We start from the raw sequence: 23,742 nt of genomic DNA, 5'->3' as shown, positions 1-23,742 counted from the left end.
GAGAGAGACAAAAGCTCCTGACTGCGCTGAACTCCAGTTCCATGTGAGACTCTGGGGACCCAGACTCATACAGGGTGAAACTTGACTGTCAGGAAAGAGAAAAGCACACTGAGACTCAGAGGAACTGCAGAAGGCAGAGGTACCGAGGCATGCACGTGGAGAGGGCGGGCAACTGAGTACGCAGCTGGCTTTCATAATTGGGAGGGAGACAAAAGCTCCTGACTGCACTGAACTCCAGTTCCGGGCGAGACTCTGGGGGCCAAGACTCATTTGCAGAGAAACTGGACTGTCTGGCAGTGGGTGAACTCGAGGGCAGCTTTCCCTCAGAGGTGCTTGCAGTGATTACTGCGGGACACTGAGACCCAGGGGCCTCATAGGGCAGGGCTGACGGGAAGCCAAGGCTATCTGCTCCACCCTGAGACTCCACCACATCCAAGCTGAGCACAGAGGCTTTTGCAAGTCTTGTCTCATAAGGCTGTCCCCAGCACAGAAGTTCTCCCAGCATAGACACAGCTGATCCTCATAGCCAATTGGCCAGGAGGTCAATTCCTCCCAGTGATACCAACAACAATCAAGGCTTAACTAAAACAAGACTGTGCACACAGCCCACAAAGGGGTGCACCAAGAGTGTCCACCTCAGGTAACTGGGGAGGCTGAGCCACTGTGCCCTAGAGGATACCTACCACACAAAGCCACTCTATCAACTCAGGGAAGCAGCCAAAATGCAGAGACAAAGAAACAGATCACAAATGAAAGAAATGGAGGAAAGCAAACGACTGGATATAGAGTTCAAAACCACGGTTATAAGGAATTTCCTAGAAAAGGCCGATAAATTTAGCGAGACCCTTGAGGATATGAAAAAGGACCAACTAGAAATTAAGCATACACTGACTGAAATAAAAATAGTATATAGAGATCTAACAGCAGACTAGAGGATCGCAAGAATCAAGTCAAAGATTTGAAATACAAAGAAGCAAAAAACACTCAGCCGGAAAAGCAAAAAGGAAAAAGAATCCAAAAATTTGAAGATAGTGTAAGGAGCCTCTGGGACAACCTCAAGCATACCAACATCCGAATTATGGGGGTGCCAGAAGAAGAGAGAGAGCAAGATACTGAAAACCCATTTGAAGAAATAATGACTGAAATCTTCCCCCACCTGGTGAAAGAAATAGACTTACAAGTCCAGGAAGTGCACAGAACCCCAAACAAAAGGAATCCAAAGAGGACCACACCAAGACACATCATAATTAAAATGCCAAGAGCAAAAGACAAAGAGAGAATATTAAAAGCAGCAAGAGAAAAACAGTTAGTTACCTACAAGGGAGCACCCATATGATTGTCAGCTGATTTCTCAACAGAAATTATGCATGCCAGATGGGAGTGGCAAGAAATATTTAAAGTGATGAATAGCAACAACCTACAACCAAGATTACTCTACCCAGCAAAGCTATCATTCAGAATTGAAGGTCAGATAAAGAGCTTCACAGATAAGAAAAAGCTAAAGGAGTTCATCACCACCAAACCAGTATTTTATGAAATGCTGAAAGGTATTCTTTAAGAAGAGGAAGAAGAAGAAAAAGGTAAAGATAAAAATTATGAACAATAAATACATATCTATCAACAAGTGAATCTAAAAATCAAGTGAATAAAAAAATCTGATGAACAGAATAAACTGGTGAATATAATAGAATCAGGGGCATAGAAAGGGAGTGGACTGGCAATTCTCCGGGGGGAAAGGGGTGTGGGGGGTGCGGGAAGAGACTGGACAAAAAGCATACACCTATGGATGAGGACAGTGCGGGGGTAGGGGCAGAGGGTGGGTGGGAACCTGGTGGAGGGGAGCTATGGGGGAAAAAAAGAGGAACAATTGTAATAATCTGCACAATAAAGATTTATTACGTTAAAAAAAAAAAAGAAGAAAAAAATTGACTTGAAATTACATGCCCTGTGAAAAGTCCAAAGTCCTAATACTCCTGTGAATTCCTGGAGATTTATAATTTCATAGCCACTCTGGCTCTGCCTTCCTAAAATTCTTGGCCCCCACCCCTGCCATGAAGTTCAGTACCTTTTCTTGATTTCTAAGAAAACAAAAACACATATGCAAAGTCAGGGTGAATGTCAAGAGACTTTATTAAAGATTTGGGATATTGGAAAAGGCTTATATTTTGAACAACTTAAATCACATATTAGACATTCTTTCTGTCTTAAGTATTTTGTCAGCCTACTAAATTGTTTAGCCGTACTATTTTTCTTTTCATTCCCTCACTCCCAAATTCCTGTATAATTCTCTGTATTTTTATTCCCATCACCTGCTGTTCATGCCCCTTGGGTCTTCTCCTCCAAATATTTTTTCAAGTATTTTCATACACAGAACCTAAGAGGAATGCTGGTGCCAGTTGTAAAGATGCTCATATTTTCACTGACAGGCACTTGTAACATAGAGGCCCTCAGCCTGGCCTGTGCCCTCTTGTAATCCAGGACCCCTCAGCAGGCCCGATCCAGACAGGAGGGAGCCTGATCTCCACAGGCCCAATCCCCACAGGCCTGATCCCCTCAGCCCTGATCCGGACAGGAGGGAGCCCGATCCCCACAGGCCTGATCCCCACAGGCCCAATCCAGACAGGAGGGAGCCCGATCCTGTATGTTTAGCATCTGTCTCCTGGTGGTCAATGCACGTCATAATGACCGGTGGACTGGTGGTTGGGTCGTTCAGTCGTTCGGTCATTTGGTCACTTAGGCTTTTATATATATAGACTAGAGGCCCGGTGCACAAAATTCGTGCATTGGGGGGGGGGGGTGTCCCTCAGCCCAGCCTGCACCTTCTCCAATCTGGGACCCCTTGAGGGATGTCCGAATGCCCGTTTAGGCCCGATCCTAGTAGGATCGGGCCTAAACGGGCATTCGGACATCCCTCTCACAATCCAGGACTGCTGACTCCCAACTGCTCACCTGCCTGCCTGCCTGATTGCCCCTAACCGCTTCTGCCTGCCAGCCTGATCACCCCCTAACCACTCCCCTGCCAGCCTGATTGATGCCTAACTGCTCCCCTGCCAGCCTGTTTGCCCCTAACTGCCCTCCCCTGCAGGCCTGGTCACCCCTAACTGTCCTCCCCTGCAGGCCTGGTACCCACCAACTGCTCTCCCCTGCAGGCCTGAATCCCCTCCCCCCAACTGCCCTTCCCTGCAGGTCCGGTCACCCCCAACTTCCCTCCTCTGCCAGCCTGGTCACCCCTAACTGCCCTCCCCTTCAGGCTTGATCGCCCCCAACTGCCCTCCCTTGCAGGCCTGGTCCCTCCCAACTGCCCTCCCCTGCTGGCCTGATTGCCCACAACTGCCCTCCCTTGCAGGCCTGGTCCCTCCCAGCTGCCCTCCCCTGCTGGCCATCTTGTGGTGGCCATCTTGTGTCCACATGGGGGCAGCCATCTTTGACCACATGGGGGCAGCAATCTTGTGTGTTGGAGTGATGGTCAATCTGCATATTACTCTTTTATTAGATAGGATAGAGGCCTGGTGTATGGGTGAGGGCCAGCTGGTTTGCCTTGAAGGGTGTCCCGGATCAGGGTAGGGGTTCCCTTGGGGTGTGGGGTGGCCTGGGCAAGGGGCCTGTGGTGGTTTGCAGGCTGGCCATGCCCCCCGGCGACCCAAATGGGGGCCCTGGTATCTTGGATTTATTTATCTTCTACAATTGAAACTTTGTAGCCTGCAGTGGAGCCAAGCCTTCTGCTCACTCTGTGGCTGCCGCCATTTTTGTTGGGATTTATTTATCTTCTATAATTGAAACTTTGTAGCCTGGAGTGCAGGCCTGGGCCAGCCAGGGTGTGCAGAAAGCTTGGCTTCCTCCATCGCTGGAGAAACCCAAGCCTCCCTCCTGCTCTCTCCATGGCCACAGCCATCTTGGTTGGGTTAATTTGCATACCTGCTCCTGATTGGCTAGTGGGCGTGGCTTGTGGGCGTGGCTTGTGGATGTAGCAGAGCGATGGTTAATTTGCATGTTACTTTTTTATTAGATAGGATGGTTATCACAGCCATCCTTTCTGGCCAGGCTTTCTCTGCTGCCCTCTTGACTCGCAGAGGTGATAGCTGTTATGCTAGCTGTGATGGTCCTAGTGGCCCAGGAAACTGGAAAAGAGATGGCATCGCATGTTGGACTAACTACAGAAAATGGGGTGGGGTATGGTATGCAGGTACATTTTCATGAGATATTTTGCTGTTGACTAATATTAATTGAACATCTGTTCTATAAAGTTCTCAGGAGAAGCCTACAGGAAAAAAAAAATCTTGTACATGAGCCTATGGCTGTATCAGGGTTTGAAACTCCTAGAATATTAACAAAGTCTAATTTATCTTCACCCAGGCTGAATGGAGAGAAGAAGTGAAAAAACACTTTGAGAAGATCAAAAGTGAAGGGACTTGTATACACCGCTTGGATGAAGAGCTGATTAGAAGGCGCCGAGAAGAGCTCAGGTCAGCTGCTCTCTCCTCCACCTCTACGCATCCCCAGGTTTCCAGATGTTAGCAGGAACTCTTTGTGAATCACCACTTCACTTTCTACACAACTTTTCCTGTGCTGTTCATTGTTATTCTCTTTCAAATTTGCTCTCCTTTATATCACTGGCTTATCTTCCCCTTTCCACCCCCCACAACCCTGTTATCTTCTTTCATTATATCTCTGCAATGAAGATTCCCAGAGCAATGCTATTTGTTCACTCAGCCCCTGTCCTAGGTGACATGGAAGGCCGGAAACTTATAAGATGTAGTCCCTGGAATCAAGATGGTTATAATCTTTTAAGGGATGCAAGACATGTTCATAGATAACCACTATAATTAGGCAGGATCTGGGCCATGGATATGTATAAATGAGTGATCATCGTGTCAGCTCCAACTGCATATTTCCATTAACAATGAATTATACCGTATTCTTAATAAATCTTTATTGTTCAGATTATTACAATTGTTCCTCTTTTTTCCCCCCATAGCTCCTCCCTACCCGGTTCCCACCCCACCCTCTGCCCTTACCTCCCCCACACTGTCCTTATTTATAGGTGTACAATTTTTGTCCAGTCTCTTCCCACACCCCCCACACCCCTTTCCCCCTGAGAATTGTCAGTCCACTCCCTTTCTATGCCCCTGATTCTATTATATTCACCAGTTTATTCTGTTCATCAGATTTTTTATTCACTTGATTTTTAGATTCACTTGTTGATAGATATGTATTTGTTGTTCATAATTTTTATCTTTACCTTTTTCTTCTTCTTCCTCTTCTTAAAGAATACCTTTCAGCATTTCATATAATACTGGTTTGGTGGTGATGAACTCCTTTAGCTTTTTCTTATCTGTGAAGCTCTTTATCTGACCTTCAACTCTGAATGATAGCTTTGCTGGGTAGAGTAATCTTGGTTGTAGGTTCTTGCTATTCATCACTTTGAATATTTCTTGCCACTCCCATCTGGCCTGCATAGTTTCTGTTGAGAAATCAGCTGACAATCATATGGGTGCTCCCTTGTAGGTAACTAACTGTTTTTCTCTTGCTGCTTTTAATATTCTCTCTTTGTCTTTTGCTCTTGGCATTTTAATTATGATGTGTCTTGGTGTGGTCCTCTTTGGATTCCTTTTGTTTGGGGTTCTGTGCGCTTCCTGGACTTGTAAGTCCATTTCTTTCACCAGGTGGGGGAAGTTTTCAGTCATTATTTCTTCAAATGGGTTTTCAGTATCTTGCTCTCTCTCTTCTTCTGGCACCCCCATAATTCGGATGTTGGTATGCTTGAGGTTGTCCCAGAGGCTCCTTACACTATCTTCAAATTTTTGGATTCTTTTTTCTTTTTGCTTTTCCAGCTGAGTGTTTTTTGCTTCTTTGTATTTCAAATCTTTGACTTGATTCTTGTGATCCTCTAGTCTGCTGTTAGGTCTCTGTATAATATTTTTTATTTCAGTCAGTGTATGTTTAATTTCTAGTTGGTCCTTTTTCATATCTTCGAGGGTCTCGCTAAATGTATCGGCCTTTTCTAGGAAATTCTTGAAAAACCCTATAACCATGGTTTTGAACTCTATATCCAGTCGTTTGCTTTCCTCCATTTCTTTCATTTGTGATCTGTTTCTTTGTCTCTGCATTTTTGCTGCTTCCCTGAGTTGATAGAGTAGCTTTGTGTGGTAGGTGTCCTCTAGGGCACAGTGGCTCAGCCTCCCCAGTTACCTGAGGTGGACACTCTTGGTGCACCCCTTTGTGGACTGTGTGCACAGCCTTGTTGTAGTTAAGTCTTGATTGTTGTTGGTATCACTGGGAGGAATTGACCTCCTGGCCAATTGGCTGTGAGGATCAGCTGTGTCTACGCTGGGAGAACTTCTGTGCTGGAGACACCTTTGTGAGACAAGACTTGCAAAATTGCAAAAACCTCTGTGCTCAGCTTGGATGGGGCAGAGTCTCAGGGCAGAGCAGATAGCCTTTGCTTCCCGTCAGCCCTGCCCTATGAGGCCCCTGGGTCTCAGTGTCCCTCAATAATCGCTGCAAGCACCTCTGAGAGAAAGCCGCCCTCGAGTTCTGCCCACTGCCAGACAGTCCAGTTTCTCCGCAAATGAGTCTGGGTCCCCAGAGTCTCGCCTGGAACTGGAGTTCAGTGCAGTCAGGAGCTTCCGTGTCCCTCCCACTTGAGAAAGCCAGCTGCACACTCAGCTGGCAGTCCTCTCCACGCGCGCGCACCTCCAGACCTCTGCCTTCTGCAGGTCCCCTGAGTCTCAGTGTGCTTTTCTCTTTTCCTGACAGTCCAGATTCCCCCAAATGAGTCTGGGTCCCCAGAGTCTCGCCTGGAACTGGAGTTCAGTGCAGTCGGGGGCTTCCGTCTCCCTCCCGCTTGAGAAAGCCAGCCACGCACTCAGCCAGCAGTCCTCTCCACGCTCGCGTCTCCCTACCTCAGCGTTTTGCAGCTCCTCTGAGCCTCAGTGTGCTTTTCTCTTTCCTTCTAGTTGTAGAATTTCCACTCAGCCAGCCTTCCTGTGGTTCTGGATGATGTCCGTTTTGTCTTTTAGTTGTAGTTTTGAAATTGTTTACCTATGCCGCCATCTTGGTTTCTCCTCAAATTATACTGTATTCTTATTATGATATTGTCAATGCTACACAAAGGCTACAAATTATACACAAATCCCATTCACATTTTATCTGTGGCCCTCCTGGCTATTCTGTATGGCTGGATATGGTCTCTAAGGATAAACCAAATGGAAAGTTTAGATTTTCCATCTCCCATTCCATCTTGGCTGAGTCATTGCATCAGACCAGGGAGCCTTTAATCTAGGGGGCCCTTTGGCAAATGCTTTTGAGATAAACCATTCCGGTTCTTAATTCATGAGAGCTGACTTTTGTCCTCCCCAAATTGGTTGATTTCACTGATCCTGTGCTTTCTTTGATAGGCATGCTTTGGATATTCGTGAACACTACGAGAGAAAACTTGAGCGGGCTAATAATTTATACATGGAGCTGAGTGCCATCATGCTGCAGCTGGAAATGCGGGAGAAGGAGCTCATTAAGTACGCATCCAGACCACTGTCTGCCCTTGTTGATGTGGTCTATCCATCAGCAGAAATGTACTACTCTTCCATGTTGCTGCTACTCAGAACTGGCAGATGTCTTATTCATTCACCCAACATTCCTTGGGGGGCAGGGGGGAGTGCACAGTCCCTGCCCCTGGGGAGGTTTCCGGTTGAGTGGAGTTGCCACAGAGCTGGTTCTAGGGGAGCATGTACTGACAGCTATTTGTCACGTCACCCTGCTGAATGGCTCAGAGAAGGGTGCCATTTCATGGAGAGCTGGATATTGTTGAGTGGGGGCTTATTGCCCCCTGGAGAAGTGAGGTGGCTTCTGAAAGTGGTTTAGGGTATTCCTGAGAATGGCAAGAAAATCCCAGAGTCCTGACCAACAGAGCAGCTACTGAAATCAGTAGGACTTCTACCATTGCATTGTGTCTCTCATGAGGTGTACTATGGAGGGGATGGTCCGTCTCCGAGTTCATCTATGAGCTGAAGGAAAAAATGAAATCAGATTAGGTTGAATTTAGTATCTTTTCTATCCTCCTTTTACCTGAATAGTGACCTTGTTATTCAAATGGCCTGCACCTGGTAAGTGTGGCCTGAATCTGTGGGTAGAATAAGCCTGTGCAACATTCTGCCCATCTTTTCTGTCTGCGGTGGCTGAGATGAGCTTTTTCGTTTTTTCTGCAGGCGTGAGCAGGCAGTGGAAAAGAAGTATCCTGGGACCTACAAGCGACACCCTGTCCGTCCAATAATCCACCCCAATGCCATGGAGAAGCTCATGAAAAGGAAAGGCGTGCCTCACAAACCTGGGGTGCAGACCAAACGGTAAGACGCTTGTGCTGACCTGGTATTCAGAGAAATAGGGAAATAGCTCCCTAAAAATACATTATCAGATGATGGTGATGTGTCCACCCTACCTCATCATTAGCACACGTGCCTCTAGGTAAAACAGAGTGGGAAGCTGAGAGAAAGTGTGTCATGGACCCTAGGACCCATGTTTTACTATCTGAGGCATAGATATTTATTCTCTTAGCATGGAATAGTGAAAAGAGAAATAACGGGGGCGGGGCGGAGGGGTGGTGCAGGGCAGACAGACCTGGGTTTGAATCCTGGCTAGGCCCATTATGAGTTGTGTAATTTGGGCCATGTCAGTTGCCCTCTTTCAGCCCCGTGGTAAAATGGTATAACTATAGTACATGAGATTTCCTCTTTCTTTGGCCCCGAATGCATAGAATTGGGTTAATTATAATTCTCAATTTAGGCAACATTGGTCCACACATGACCCACTTTTATTTATTCATTTAGTTAGTTATTTTAATAATGTAATAAGTGCCCATAAATCCACCACAAAAAAAATGAAGGCAGGGACTTTGTGTTTTGTGTTTTTTTTCCACTTCACAAATTTTGCGGGTCATCTTTGCATGGGGACCATGCTAATCCTCTCTGTATCATCCAATTTTCGTATATGTGCTACCAAAGCAGCTTTGATAATTACCTCTATCTACCCATATGGTTCCCCTCATTCCACTCTTGCAAGGGACTTTTGTGAAGTTTAAATAAGACAATATATGAGGTCACCTAATAAATCACAGATACTCAAAAAGTGGGTTTTTTAATAGTTTTTTAAATATTGCCCTTTTTCCTAATTATAACACTTTCTCCTTATACCGTTGGCCCTTGAACAATGTGGAGATTAGGAGTGCCAATCACCTGCTTAGTGGGAAATCCACGTATAACCTGATTCAGCCCACTATAAACTCGGACCCTAACCACAGATCTAAAATACTGAATTAGTTTAACCTTGAAATGCTCTTCCAGTCAGTTTTTCTAACCATGTTCTGCTAGAGCCACATTCCTCTCAAATAATGAAGAGTTGGTTTTGTCCTAGCTAAATTAATGGAAAGGAAAGAAATGTCCCTAAACCTGGGAGGTGGGCCCAACAGTGAGACTTGAGCTAAATGCAATAAGAATAAAAGTAATGAAAAATGCAAACCAAGAATCTATTCTAAGGCTTTCAGAATGGTGGCCAGAGACCATGACTAGTGTAAATCTGAACTACTAGTGAGCAATTCCATGGATTAACTCCAGTTTTGCTTTTACTTATCACTCCTGACTATCACCTGGTCAAGTTCTGAGAAATTGTTTTCAGATAGTACCTCCAAGACCCTCCTGGAAGCCCAACACCTCTTTCTTTGGGTGTCCTAAGTAGGGACCACATTCGCCTGCTGGTCCTCCCTGCATTCTGCCTATAGTTAAAACTAAGAGCATTGGGGTGGGGGTGGGGGTGGGGGTGTGGAGGAATAGTACCTTTTTTCAAAATATGAGCTCATGTTTACTTTTACAAAATATGAGCAAATGTGCTATGGGAAATATGTTTGAAGGAGTTTGACACCATCAGTAGATGCTTATTCTACAAGCTAACTGAACACTTGTCCAGGAAGTATCCTGGATGGGTACTAGAGCTGTGAAGAGTATTTTCAGCTGCTTGCTCCTTAATGGAGTTAAGTTTCAGGTTATTTGGACAGTTCAATGATTAACAAACCAGAAGGCCAGTGATCTCTGAGGAGAGCAGAGGGGAGAAACCATCCACCATCCTTTAGCCTAGGTTTCAGGGTGTATTCAGTCAAGGACTAGAAAGAAGAGAGCCAGAGTTCAGTTATGGATCCACCAAGCCTGTCACAAGTGAGTATAGGCCAATAAGATCATCTAAATAACTTGGAATAAACAGAAGCTTGGAATGGGGAAAGGACTATTCCTCAGAGTCAAAAGACTTGGGGTCAGTTTTTAAGTTCTGCCATTTACTTGCTTTGTGATGGACACAAGACAACTAACCTCTCTGATCCCTCAGTGCCTTTCTTTGTAAAACGAATATTGTAATAGTAGGAAACAAGTGGTTTATATAATGCAAAGGGCTTTGTCATCTGTGAAGTGCTGTGTCAATGTTATTCTGTGATGTTTGTGCTGCCAGCTTCAACGAAAGCAGCCTTCACCTGACTTAGGACACTTTCTCCTCAGCTCTCTTAGATGCCACCATAGCCAGCCTCTGTGTAAGTAGACGCCCCTAACTGAACCTTGAGAGCCCTCTTGCCTCAACACAAGCCCCAGGGCCTCCTTCATCCAGATACCGTGTGAGGCACAAGCTGGTCAACTGACCATAGTACTGAATCTGAGACGGGAAGCTGCTGAGAGAAGCACAATATCTTATCATAAGCCTTATCGTAAACCAGTAACTCCTGGAACTTCTGTGCTAAGGCAAGCCTTATACTGTACTTCTCCTGAAAGAAAAGGAAACCCACCTCCTACTGCCTGGTGCCGGCTAATTTCCTCTGAGCCCTCGCTCTTTAAAGTATAGGCCCTCAGTTCAGCATCATCCGAGCGCAGGTTAGAAATACAGACCCTTAGGCCCCATCCCAGACCTACTCAGTCATTTTAACAAAATCCCAAGTGACATGTACGCATCTTCAAGCTATACTGTATCTAATAAGCCAGAGACTTCTGGTCTGGGTTCTGCCAGGAATGAGCTATGGGTCCATGAGCCACTTTGGCTGGGCTCTGGGTTCCCCATCACACAGGGTGGGGGCAGGACTGTATCTGTATTTCCAATCAAGGTCTGGGGTACCCTAGGGCCTGCATAGAGAGGCACCTCAGGTCCTATTGCAAGGTGGAGAGAACGAGGAGCCCTGCAGGGAGGGGCATCTTCAACTGTCCCACTATATCTGCTTCAGATACTGGGCTTCTCCTAATAATTAATTTGAGTAAAGAGTTTTGTTGTTAAAAAGAACTAGGGGGCGGCCTCCAGCCCTGAAAGCTCCTGCCAGTTTGTATCTGTCTGGTCCCGTAGGAGGGTGAGGCTAGATTATTTGGACAGTTCCTCCGGTGGGGAGGAAGTAGCAATACTCCCTGGTGACCTAGAATCTCTGCCCTGAATCGCTTCATCGGTTCAGAAAGCACTTATTGCTAATCTATGTGCCTTGGAGTCAGTGTGCACAGCATTCAGCTCTGGAGCCGGCTTCCTCCTGCACAGGGGCTGCATGGCCGGCCCAGGGGGCCACGTGACAGCAGGGCTGGGAGAGGACTCCCCGCTGTAGGAGCACAGTGCAGTGCCGGGGCCACTCCTCATGAGCCTTCTCTTGCTGCCTCAGCTCAACCTCCTGGGCTCTGTACTGTTTCCTGTCTTCGGGCTCCACCCCAAAGTCCCCTCTTCCTGAAACATTATTGTGTCCCTACTGTGATCAAGACTCCTTGTTAGTGTCCTTCACAGGCAAACATGAATATGACATAGCCCCAGCCCTCAAGACCTGTCTACACCTAACTCTCTGAACTTAGCCTCTTGCCTCATTACCCCGAGGTGTCCTTCCCTGATGCCAGAACTCTCTCCTTTGTGATCCCTTGTAGGATTTATCCCCATCCATCACCAGACAGATTTCCGGTCGTGGGCAAACGCCCATGCCTGTGTTGGCATGTTGGCACCAAGCTGATGGCTGATTCTAGGAAGAGATCCAGAAACCTGTCAGGCAGAGTTAGAATTTAAAGGGACTGAGTACCTTGGGCAGTGAGGCACCGAATGAAACCCCAGAGGCATAACGGGAATCCCCCGTAAGCGGACATCTAGGTAGTTTCCAAATTTCTGCTATTTTAAGGAATACATTAACACAGTGTCTTCAAACACCCATTTTTGTGGACATCCATTTCCTCCATTGGGTAAATCCCTGTGTGTGACTGCTGATTCAAACGGTGTGTTTTAAGGCTTGGGATAGAGTTCCCCAAACCTGAATATGTATTTTCATGTGTTTAAAACCAAGCCTGCTCTGTGCTCCCAGGCCAGATCTGCTGCGATCAGAAGGCATCCCCAGTGTGGAGGTGGCTCCCGCTGCATCCCCTTTGTCCGGAAGCCCCAAAATGTCCTCTTCGGGCGGCAAGAGCCGGTATCGGAGCAAACCACGCCACCGCCGAGGGAATAGCCGAGGCAGCCATAGTGACTTTGCAGCAATCTTGAAAAACCAGCCAGCCCCCGAAAACTCACCCCACCCCACGTATCTACACCAGGCTCAATCCCAGCACCCTTCTCTGCAGCAGCAGTACCAGCAGCCCCTTCCCACCACGTCTCAGAGTCACCATCCCAGGCTCCATGTGCACGGCCAGGACATTGCCACCTGTGCCAACAACCTGAGGTACTTTGGCCCCGCGGCTGCCCTGCGGAGCCCGCTCAGCAACCACGCTCAGAGACAGATGCCTGGCTCCAGCCCTGACCTCATCTCCACAGCCGTGGCAGCAGATGGCTGGAGAAGTTCTGAGCCGGCCCAGGGCCAGGCCGGCCCCTGGGGCTGCTGCCAAGCTGACCCCTATGACCCCTGTGTCCAGTGCAGGCCGGAGCAGTGCGGGTCCCTAGACGGTCCCTTTGCTGAGCCGGTGGGGAGGAGCCCCGAACTTTTCAAGTCACCAGCACACAATCTCCTCTCAGAAAATGCCCACGGTTCTGAGAAAATGGAAGAAAATGAATTCAATGGCTGTAGGTCTGCCTCATCCCTTGGCGTCCCTCATCACATCACCCCACCAGCGCTACCTCGAAAAACAAGGCCCCTTCAAAAGGTAAGGACAGCGGTGGGTGCCCCTGCCTTCGTGGATGTCAGAGCCCGTCCTGGTATGTGCATTGTAAAACATACGTAACAAGTGCACATTTTGTAAAAGGATGAGCTAACAAGAGAATAAACAGGAGCTTCTTTATTTTCAATATTTTCTTTTCACAATGCTTAAGTGAAGGACTTAGAAATATATTTTGAGAACTACTCAACCAGTGGACTGATTGAAATGTACATCATTTATAAATAGACAACCATATATTAGGGATATGAAATCAAAATCGTTTGGAAACCACTACTCTAGCCCAGTCCTGAAGGATGTTGCAAGAAGGAAAGATCCAATTATAAAACAGGTTTGATTAACAGTGTATTCTCTGTCCCCTCCGGGAAATTTTTAGTGTACATTAGCAAGTCCTAGATTTTGAGAAATCATGCAGAAACCTAGTATAATCCAGCATTTTCCTCACCTACTCGAACATACTGCCTTTTATGAGTCTGCCAGCCACGGAGCACACACCTTATACATTTGGTCTCATTAGAACCGCACTCCCAGAGAGCACTTCTCTCTACGGACATATACTCCCACGTGCACTTCTGGGGTAAAGGGCTCATCTTAGCAGTCAGGGTACCTCCATCCCTGTCTTTCCTACTCACAAAGCATGTGAATGCAAGTAGGTAAGAGTGATGTTTAGAACTGACTTTCAAAGCACATTATCCTCAATCTTTGGTACAATTACTTGGACCCAATTACCCTCCTCACAGGGACTGTAGTAATGTGGGATGTAGTGTCGCTGTGGTTAAAGACAGTTGGTGTGAGTGTGGCTACTTTTGTGCCCTTGAAGAGAAATGGAAGCTTCTCTGTGAGGGAAGATCATTTACTCAGACAGAACACTTACCCAGCCTTTCACATCAACCACAGAACCCCGCAACCGCGAGGCCTCTGATGGCCCTTGTCCGGCCAACATGCTGATTCAATAACGTAATGCACTCAGCACCTGCTCTATATGCAGCATTGTATTAATGGTGGAGTGAGGGGTACAGTACAACAAGATATGGTCTAACTCTAAAATGATGTATGTCTTAGTAGTGAAGATGATACACGCATGATGACTAACATATCAATGAAAAGGGGATTGGTATGTGAGAGGGGAAAAAGCAGTTGTTGGGCTTTGAACAACTGAAACGATCACTTCTTGGTGAAGTCTCTATGTCAAAGCCTGGAACCACTAGTGACAATGATTACGTGAGCCTGCCCCCACTCCAAGACCTCTTCTCCAGTTTCCCCTCTCTGTCATCTGTCACTCACCTCTGGACATGCTCATGGAGCCTTCACCTCCCTGAGGGCAAAGATATGTTTTAATCACTTCTGTATGTCTTCCAGCATCTAGTGCAATGCCTGTCACCACGGACACCCAGGAAAAGTTGCTAAAAGAATGAGTGAAGATATGTATGTTTAAAGATGACACTCGGCAAGCTACTACTCAATGCCTTTTGATGACTAAATCTTTACAAGGACTGTGTGTGTGTGTGTGTGTGTGTAAGAGAGAGAGAGAGAGAGAGAAATAAAATCCTTTTTCTTGGTTTTCTTTAGAGTGGAGATGAGTCCTCAGAAGAGGAAGAAGGGGAAGTAGATAGTGAAGTTGAATTTCCACGAAGACAGAGGTAAAATCATCAAACACATGTGATTGCTTTCAGTGTAATCGGGGAAACCCTGAGATTGCCACTTCCTGTTCAATTGCATATCACTTTCTAACAACCCCCTTGTAAGGAAACTTGAACTCACTATGTATATGGTCTCCTGTTCCCGCATTTTGGCAACTGGCTATGCACAGCCAGTCCCAGTTTATCAGAATTCATTTCATAGGAACTTCAAGACGAGCATAAATACAGATTCAAGGTTACAACTAAGAATATAGTGGGCAGTTTATGAGAGAAGGTCATGTGTTCTATGGATAATTTTATTGGTTTCTAGTGTATCTCCTTGAATTAGTTTCCTTGGGCTGCCATAATAAAATACCATAGACTAGGTAGCTTAAACAATGGAATTTTATTTCTCACATTTCTGGATGCTGGGAAGTCCAAGCTCCAAGTTCCTGGTGAGAACTCTCTTCCTGGCTTGCAGATAACAGCTTTCTCACTGTGTCCTCACATGTTTGGAGATAGCAGGGGGTTGGGGAATGGGAGCTGTGAGGAGGAGAAGAGAAAGAGAGAGAGAGAGAGAGAGAGAGAGAGAGAGAGATCTTCCTCTTTTTATAAGGCCACATCCTATAGGATCAGGGCCCCACCCTTTGGCCTCATTTAACCTTAATTACCTCCTAAAGACTGTGAAGATTCCGTCATATTGGAGGTTAGGGATTCAACATCTAAATCGGGGGGAAGGGGGATACACAGTTCAGTCCATAGCACTCTCCATGTCCCAAGACATTATTCTATATAATAAAAAGGTAATATGCAAATTGACCATCACTCCAATGCACAAGATGGACACCCCCATGTGGTCAAAGATGGCTGCCCCCATGTGGTCAAAGATGGCCGCCATAAGATGGCCAGCAGGGGGGGGCAGTTAGGAGCGACTGAGCCAGCAGAGGAGGGCAGTTGAGAGCAACCAGGCCTGCAGGGGAGGGCAGTTGGGAGGGACAAGGCCTGCAGGGGAGGGCATTTGGGGGGGACCAGGCCTGCAGGGGAGGGCAGTTGGGGACGACCAGGCCAACAGGGGAAGGCAGTTAGGGGCAATTGGGCTGGCAGGAGAGCACAGTTGAGGGCAACCAGGCCAGCAGGGGAAGGCAGTTGTGGGGGACCAGGCCAGCCGGGAGAGCAGTTAGGAGTGACCAGGCCAGCAGGGGAGGGCAATTAGGGGTGACCAGGCTGGCAGGGGTGGGCAGTTGGGGGCAACCAGGCCTGCAGGGGAGGGCAGTTAGGGGCAACTGGGCCAGCAGGGGAGCAGTTAGGCATCAATCAGGTTGGCAGGGTACTGGTTAGGGTGTGATCAGGCTGGCAGGCAGAAGCAGTTAGGGGCAATCAGACAGGCAGGCAGGTGAGTGGTTGGGAGCCAGCAGTCCTGGATTGTGAGAGGATTGGAGAGGGTGCAGGCTGGGCTGAGGGGCACACCTCCCCCCCTGCACAAATTTCGTGCACCAGGCCTCTAGTATATTATAATTAACTATAATTAGATTAATTATAATCCTATACAATAAAAGCCCAGTGACCATAATGGCAGAACAACCAGAAAGACCACTTGACCAGTCACTATGAGGTGCACTGACCACCTTTCAGTCCCTTTCCCCGGCTGGCAGGCTCCGATCATCGATAGCAAACTGGGAACCAGGGTGGGTGGCAGGGGATGCAAGGGACACCAGGCCATGGCCCCCCTGCCACTGGTCACCCCATCGTCCTACACACAGAGGGTGACCCACAGCGGAGGTGGGGAACTGGGGTGGGTGGCAGCGGGGGGCAGGGCTGGCTGCCAGAAGCCCGGGAAGATGGCCCTGATTACAGGCTAGGACTAGGGATCATACCCACGCATAATTTCATGTGTAGGGCCTCTAGTTAGATTACCAGGTGTACCGGTTAATAATTCGGATTTTTTTCAATAGATGGAGTTACACATATGTTGATATATATGCACTTTGATATGTATGCTGTTCTGTTGTATTGACAGCAAGCTTCAAAACTTCATATGTCAAATTTGCTGAAGGTGTTAACATCATAGATATTTTTACGCTTAAAAATGTTGAATTTTGTGCCAAAAAAAAAGAGCATTTGCAGGGAGTTTTAATTCATTATTTTATTTTGAAGAAAAGTGCTGTTGAAAGTTATTGTATACTTCAAGAAGCTTATGGTGAACATGCTCCATCTCAAGATACTTGTGAACGCTAGTTTAAACCCTTTAAAAGTGATGATATCTATGTGAAAGACAAAGAACGTCCAGGTCAACCGAAAAAGTTTGAAGACCAACAATTACAGGCATTATTGGATGAAGATGCATGTCAAACTCAAAAACAACTTGCAGAAAGATTAAATGTTGCTCAGCAAACAATTTCCAATTGTTTACAAGCAATGGGAAAGATTTTAAAGGAAGGAAAATGGGTGCCACATCAACTGAACAAAAGACAAATGAAAACCCAAAAAGTCATCAGTAAAATGTTGCTTCAATGGCACAAAAGAAAGTCTTTTTTGCATCGAATTGTGACTGGCAATGAAAAGTGGATTTATTTTGAGAATCCCAAACACACAAAATCATGGGTTGATCCAGGTCAACCATCAACATCGACTACAAGGCCAAATCGCTTCAGAAAGAAGACAATGCTCTGCGTTTGGTGGGATCAGGAAGGTGTGGTGTATTATGAGCTTCTAAAACCAGGTGAAACCATTAATACTGATAGCTACCGACAACAAATAATCAATTTGAACCACACTTTGATCGTGAAATGACCAGAATGAGCCAGAAGACACGGCAAAGTAATTTTGCTTCATGATAACGCACCATCACACACTTCAAAACCAGTTAAAAACACGTTAAAAGATCTTGCCTGGGAAGTATTAACCAACCCGCCATATTCACCAGATCTTGCTCCTTCAGATTACCACTTGTTCCAATCGATGGCACTTTCTGAGCAGCACTTCAAAACATATGAAGAAGTGGAGAATTGGGTCTCTGAATGGTTTGCCTCAAAACAAGAGAAGTTCTATTGGGACGGTATCCACAAATTACCTGAAAGATGGGGAAAATGAGTAGCTAGCGATGGACATTACTTTGAATAAAGCACTGTTGATGTTTCTCTTGAAATTATGGTGTTTTCTTTGATTACAAAATCCGCATTATTAACCGGTACACCTGGTATAATTAGATTAGATGAGCTGAGTCCTTCAACCCAGCCTTAGAAAGAGTTTCCTGCTTAGTCAGCGATAATAGTTTTGCTTGTAAAATTCAAGAAGGACCACACACTCCTCTACGTCTAGAATAGGGCTGCTCTTATGCAGGAGTAGGAAAGGCAGTTTTCCTCCCAGGAGGCCTTTTCTGCCAATAGGCATTTTGTTCTTTAAAAGTAAAGCTCTAAGGATCCCAGGAAGATTTGTGTACCTGTCCAGAAACAGGAATTCCCTGCAAACGAAGGCTCTCCTAGTCCTTTGTTAAATTGTATTCTGGGTTCCCATGCTCTACACAAAATTGAAATATGTTCTCATCTCCTGAGCTATACCTGCTGTGAACAGTACTTTCCTCCTATGCAACCAGACTGCGACTGAGTAAAACGAAATCATTCGCTAGCGTCACAATGAAGTTACCTCCATCTTTTGTTCCTATGACACACCATGAACTCAGCCCACCTGATGGCTTCCCACCTTTTTTTTTGCTATGATGCAAATTATATTTTTACCACATGGTTTTGCTTTTTATAACATTCTTCTCCCCGTCTCCCTTCTGGATTACCAGCCTTGAGAAGTTGCGTGACTTACCTTCACTTGCCTTTCCCACAGTGGCTCTTTTTATGTGACCTTGATCCCCCACCCACAGCCCACCCCTTGGCCTGGTCATCAGACAGGCTCAGATCATCTGCCATCAAAATCACTTTGTACTAAGAAATACAGACAGATCAGACAATGCCAGAGGGAAAAGGCAGTCTTCTTTTGTTATTTGTTCTGTTTTGTTTTTAAACCAGTATAAGCTAACAGCATTCTTATTTACTAAGCGACTTGAATTAGTTTCCTTTGGGAAAGGAAACCATGGGAAGGAAGTGAGGAACTTTTGCAAATTCTCCTTCTTACATCCTCTCCCCCTCCAATCCCCCCACCCCCACCCACCCTGAAACTTTGCCTTTATCAGAACGAAACCCCAATGTTAACTGGAATGAGCCACTGGCTGGCTGGGCAATGTCCCCAGCTGCAAGGTGAATGTTGCTTTCAAGCTCTTTTATGTTGGAGTTGGGTTGAAAGGGTGGTGAAGGCACTCCCCCCAGGGCTGCCATGCCCAGTGGGTGAAGCAGCTGAATGGGTGATGCAATGGGGTGGAGCGATGTAGAGAAGGACACTGAACAGAGTTTGAATAGACCCACCCATGCCGCAGCTCTGCCTTTTCTAATGGGGTGACCTTGCACGAGTCACTTTCCTTCTCTGGCTCTAGTTTTCTGATCTGGGAAATGAGTTAGAGCAGAGAATCTCCCAAGTCTCTTTCACCTGTGAGAATCTGGGGTTCTGTAAGAAACATAATTTCCATGCATAGGTATATACAGTATGATTAGATCAGCTGATATTTTTCAAGACCAATGGTAACCCTCAGCTTTGAACGTTAGCCACATCAACATGTAAATTTCCTTCTCGGTTGCTTTCAAATTAAATCATTTCGGCCTATCTGGATTTGAATCTCCCTGAAGGGCCTCTCACCAGGACTGTGATTGACAGACAAGGTAAGGAAAGTGGTGGTTCCTGGGATGAAGTTCCTTCGGTTCTTTGTGGTTCTAGGCCCCATCGCTGCATCAGAAGCTGCCAGTCGTATTCAACCTTTAGCTCTGAGAATTTCTCTGTGTCCGATGGTGAGGAGGGAAATACCAGTGACCACTCAAACAGTCCTGATGAGTTTGCTGATAAACTTGAAGACCGCCTTGCAGAGAGGCTCGATGACCTGATGTCCCAGACGCCGGAAATTCCCATCGAGATCTCCTCGCATTCAGATGGGCTCTCTGACAAGGAGTGTGCCGTGCGCCGCGTGAAGACGCAGATGTCTCTGGGCAAGCTGTGTGTGGAGCAGCGTGGCTACGAGGTGCGTGCCTCTCCTTCCTTCTCCTCTCGGCACTGTTCCCTCCCTGTAGCTCTTTGAGTTATGACATGCTCGAGTCCTGAGGTCCTTTACAATGCTCATTGAGTATATGAGATACAACAACTGTCTCCAAGAAGTAAGTAAAAGTACACAGAGCTACAGAGCTCCTAAAAATGAGGGTAAATCTCCCAAATGAGGCACCAACATTGAACTGCTCAGGAACCATCCCTTCCAAGATGGAACTCAAACATCACCTCCTCGTGGCCTCATTGCCAATCTGGTGAAGGGTATGAACCTCCCTCTTCCATGTCCCCACTGTCCCCTAATGAGGCTATCAAAGCACATGTACCACTTTAGTTCATGTTCAGTGCTGCCTTTTGAGAGGCAGGATAGCACAGTGGTTGAAATTTTGTACCCTGGAATCTGACTGCCCAGATCAAACCCCAGCTTTTCCACTTACTTACTGTGTGCTGTTGGGCAAGTCACTTAAATTCTCCATGGGTCAGTTTTCTTATCTGTAAAATGGGTATGGTAACAGTATCTATCTCATGGGGCTGTTGTAAGGATTAAATGGACTAAAAATGAGCTCTCTGACAAGGAGTGTGCCGTGCCTGGAACATAGTAAACGCTGTACATTGCGGTTGTGGTGGTACTGATATCATTGTCATAATCGTTGTCATGAACATCATCTTTACATGTCTTCTTTTTCCGTAAGCCCCACCAGGATAGGAACTAGTCTCATCTTTGTAGCCCAAAGCCTGTCATGTGGGAGGTGTTCGATATATGTTTACTGAGTGGTTGTGAAAATGAACTAAGGTTTTATTTTGTCTTGACTTTGCAGAATCCTATGCAGTTTGACGAATCGGACTGTGACTCTTCAGATGGGGAGTGTTCTGATGCCACAGTGAGGACCAATAAACACTACAGCTCTGCTACTTGGTAATGAGAGGACACCCATCCTGAAGATGACGTGACAATACTGATGTTTCACATCCGCCCCACCCTGATTCCTCCCACTCTCTCCCTGCCTTTTTGTCTGGGAAGAGAGCTGCCCCATCTTTCTTACCCCTAGAAATAAGCTGCAATAACAGGAACATGAGACTTTGCAAATCTCTGGAAAAAAAATATCCAAATGAAACTAAGTCTCACTGAACATTTCAATCAAGAATGGCAGGGATCTATTTTATTGAATATTCTAGCTACTGTAACATTGATATTTATTTTTATTTGACATTTTAACACTTTGTACTGTAAAGATTGAACTATATATGATAGAGAGAGAGACAATAATTTCTTGCAAAAAAAGAGAGAGAGAGACGAGAAAGGAAGGAAGAAAGAAGTAGAATTTAGAAGCAACATTTTTGGTAATTTGTGGGGCCAAGAGGTATTATTGCTACTTGAACAGGGGACCAGTTCTTTTGACCATAAGTGACTGAAGAAGAGCCAGAGCAAGACATGTTGAGCATTTTAGAAAACAAAGAACAGCAAAAGAAAAGCAATTCCAGGTAACTTGTGAACAGACTACATTTAAGTTCAACCAGCTTATCCTCTGGGTGAGGAAATTTACCTAGAAAGGTTTGGTAACCAGATACTTGCACCCAAGGTCTTTGAGGGCATGTGCTTCCTCTAGGAGGAAAAAAAAACAAACAAAAAAAACTGTATACGTGAAAACTGGTTTCATTTTTTATTTGTTTTAAGCAGCATTTAGTTGTGAGAGTTACAGATAGAGTCGAATCTTCCTTGACAAACATTTACCTTTAAAATGCTGTCATTGCTATTACCTTGACAAATGTGTGACTTTGACCAATGTGCCATTTCCTCATAGCCATTTCCTTTCCACCTGGTGACCGCTTCCTTTAGGAAAAAAAGGGGGGTGGGGCTGAGAAGAAGAGAAGGATAGGAGAAAAAGGACATTGACCACAGTGTTAGAAAAGCAAACGTGGGATTTGTAAAACTGCTAGTACGTTGTCAGACCTCTCAGTTCAGCTCGTGGAGAAGGTAGAACCAGGTTGTTTGTCTACTAGTCATATTGATTCAAACAGGAGAACAGACTTTGAAGGCAGCTAGGATGTGTGTGAGTCTGTCCAATCCCAAACCATTTCCTTGTTTTCACTTATTAACTCATTCTATCCTGTAAGCTTTAGTGACTGGCTTCCACTATCAGAATAAAGGCAAAATAAGCAAGTTGCAAAGGCACCCCCCACCACAATATCCCACCACGATAGCATTTTTGTTCAAAGCTATTTGTGAAACATATTTTACTTCTCTTTGGATCAATGCAGTTTTAAATCATTGGATTTGGGACTTTGTGCAAAGAACAACTGATGCTGAGCAGCAATTGGGAAGATTTTGCCTTGTCCAAAGCATGAGGTCCTTCCTCTCCAGGGTCATGGGCTCTGAAAAGCATGCCAAGGTACATCATGGTACCTCAGCTGTAAGCCAATTTTTATATAGAATTTTACATAAAAACAGATGTTGGCCTAGTTCCTGTCTCTGTCTCCAAGATAGATTACTGTCAAACAATGTCTCTAGGCTCAAGATCTAAAGGTGATGGCTAGAGTCTTTAACACTGCATCGTGTTGGACATTAGGAACAACTTACACATATTGGCATTAAACCATTCCAATGCAGGTGGAAACGTTACCCTCCTCTGGGTTTCACCGATTGCATCAGCCAAAAAGGAAAGGCAGGAGGGAATTGAGAGCAGTTCCTTTTGCTTGTCTGATCCCTCATTTGTTTACAATTTATGTTGAGATATTAATTTAAAATTTACTGTCTTTTAATTTATAGCTCTTAAGTAAGATGAAGGAAAATGTCTAACTTATACAGAGAACAGTATTGTTTGCATTAAATTATTCCATTTTGTATACATTCTGTAGCTGGACTACATGAAAGATCTTAAGTTATGGCATTATTATCATTGTTATTTTATTTTATAGTAATTATTGTCATTCTCATTTTCTGTCGATCAGAAGGTGTGGTTTACAGTGTAGCACAATGATTGTGTTTATTGCTAACCATGAATTATCATGAATTTTTATGGTTTTTATGAAAGAATGAAAATGAGACTGCCACTTGGGAGCTCTCCAGTATTCATCTTAGGTGCATCCCCTCATTTTCTGTGTGCAACAATCATCTGAGGATGTGTGCTCTGCCCTGGAGCCCAGGGGGTATATTGTGACTTTGACTTGATCGTGGAAGCTCCTGGGTGGGCAGATGACTGAGTGGATGGACAAATAGTTCAAAGGCTGTAATCTTCCTCAAGTTTCTTAAGAAATAAAATCATGAGACTACACTAGAAGCAAAAAGAGAATTATTTAATTCCCTAAGAGGCACAGACATAGAGACTTTCTGCATGGGGCCTGTGGGTAAGAGAGTTCCAAGAACTGGTAGCATAGTTTGTCATCTTGTTCCTGCCAGATCCCACAAAACCAACCTGCTTTCTCCTAGTTGGGAGTAGCAGAAAAACAAACAAACAAAACTAACAAAAAGAAAAGAATGAAAAAAATATATATATGGCATGACATAAAATACCTAGCTGTGATGTCATCCTATAACAAGACTGAAGAAATTCTAGAAAGGCTTGGTCACTTAGCAGCTCTTAGGGCTGGAAAAGTACTACCTTGAAGAGCCCTATTTTGCATCCTCTGACTTCAGACCACACTATACTGTGAATCTCTCTGGGTCATTACTTCTGGGAAAAGATAAGCTACAATTCTCTGTCCCCTTTCTGTCCAACATAAAACACTGACACTTCAACTGGTCTGGTTGTTGCCCATCTGTGGTGGCAAAAGAGAAACATGACGGTCAATGTCTGTCTTATATCTCCCAGTCATGATCTTCCTAGGAAACCCCCTCCTGACACCTCATACTCTTAATAAGTTTCCTGATTTCC

General features: G+C 45.5%; 1 protein-coding gene across 6 annotated transcripts in view; it reads left to right on the top strand.

Moving 5' to 3' along the window:
• Window positions 1–23,310, top strand: part of MAP3K13 (mitogen-activated protein kinase kinase kinase 13) — a 165,797-nt gene extending 142,487 nt beyond the window's left edge. For all 6 annotated transcript variants that reach the window (XM_080655362.1, XM_080655363.1, XM_080655364.1 and 3 more), the window contains 7 exons: window positions 4,354–4,463; window positions 7,398–7,514; window positions 8,205–8,342; window positions 12,338–13,106; window positions 14,688–14,758; window positions 19,553–19,850; window positions 20,689–23,310. In XM_080655362.1, coding sequence (XP_080511488.1) covers window positions 4,354–4,463; window positions 7,398–7,514; window positions 8,205–8,342; window positions 12,338–13,106; window positions 14,688–14,758; window positions 19,553–19,850; window positions 20,689–20,790 — 1,605 coding nt within the window. In that variant the 3' untranslated portion in view covers window positions 20,791–23,310. The remainder of the gene's footprint in view (window positions 1–4,353; window positions 4,464–7,397; window positions 7,515–8,204; window positions 8,343–12,337; window positions 13,107–14,687; window positions 14,759–19,552; window positions 19,851–20,688) is intronic.
• The last annotated feature ends 432 nt before the right edge of the window (window positions 23,311–23,742 follow it).

The sequence above is a fragment of the Plecotus auritus genome (genome assembly GCF_963455305.1).
Source record: "Plecotus auritus genome assembly, chromosome: 2".
Lineage (NCBI taxonomy): Eukaryota > Metazoa > Chordata > Mammalia > Chiroptera > Vespertilionidae > Plecotus > Plecotus auritus.
Note: the sequence above shows the minus strand (reverse complement) of the source record. Positions and strands in the feature narration are given on the sequence as shown.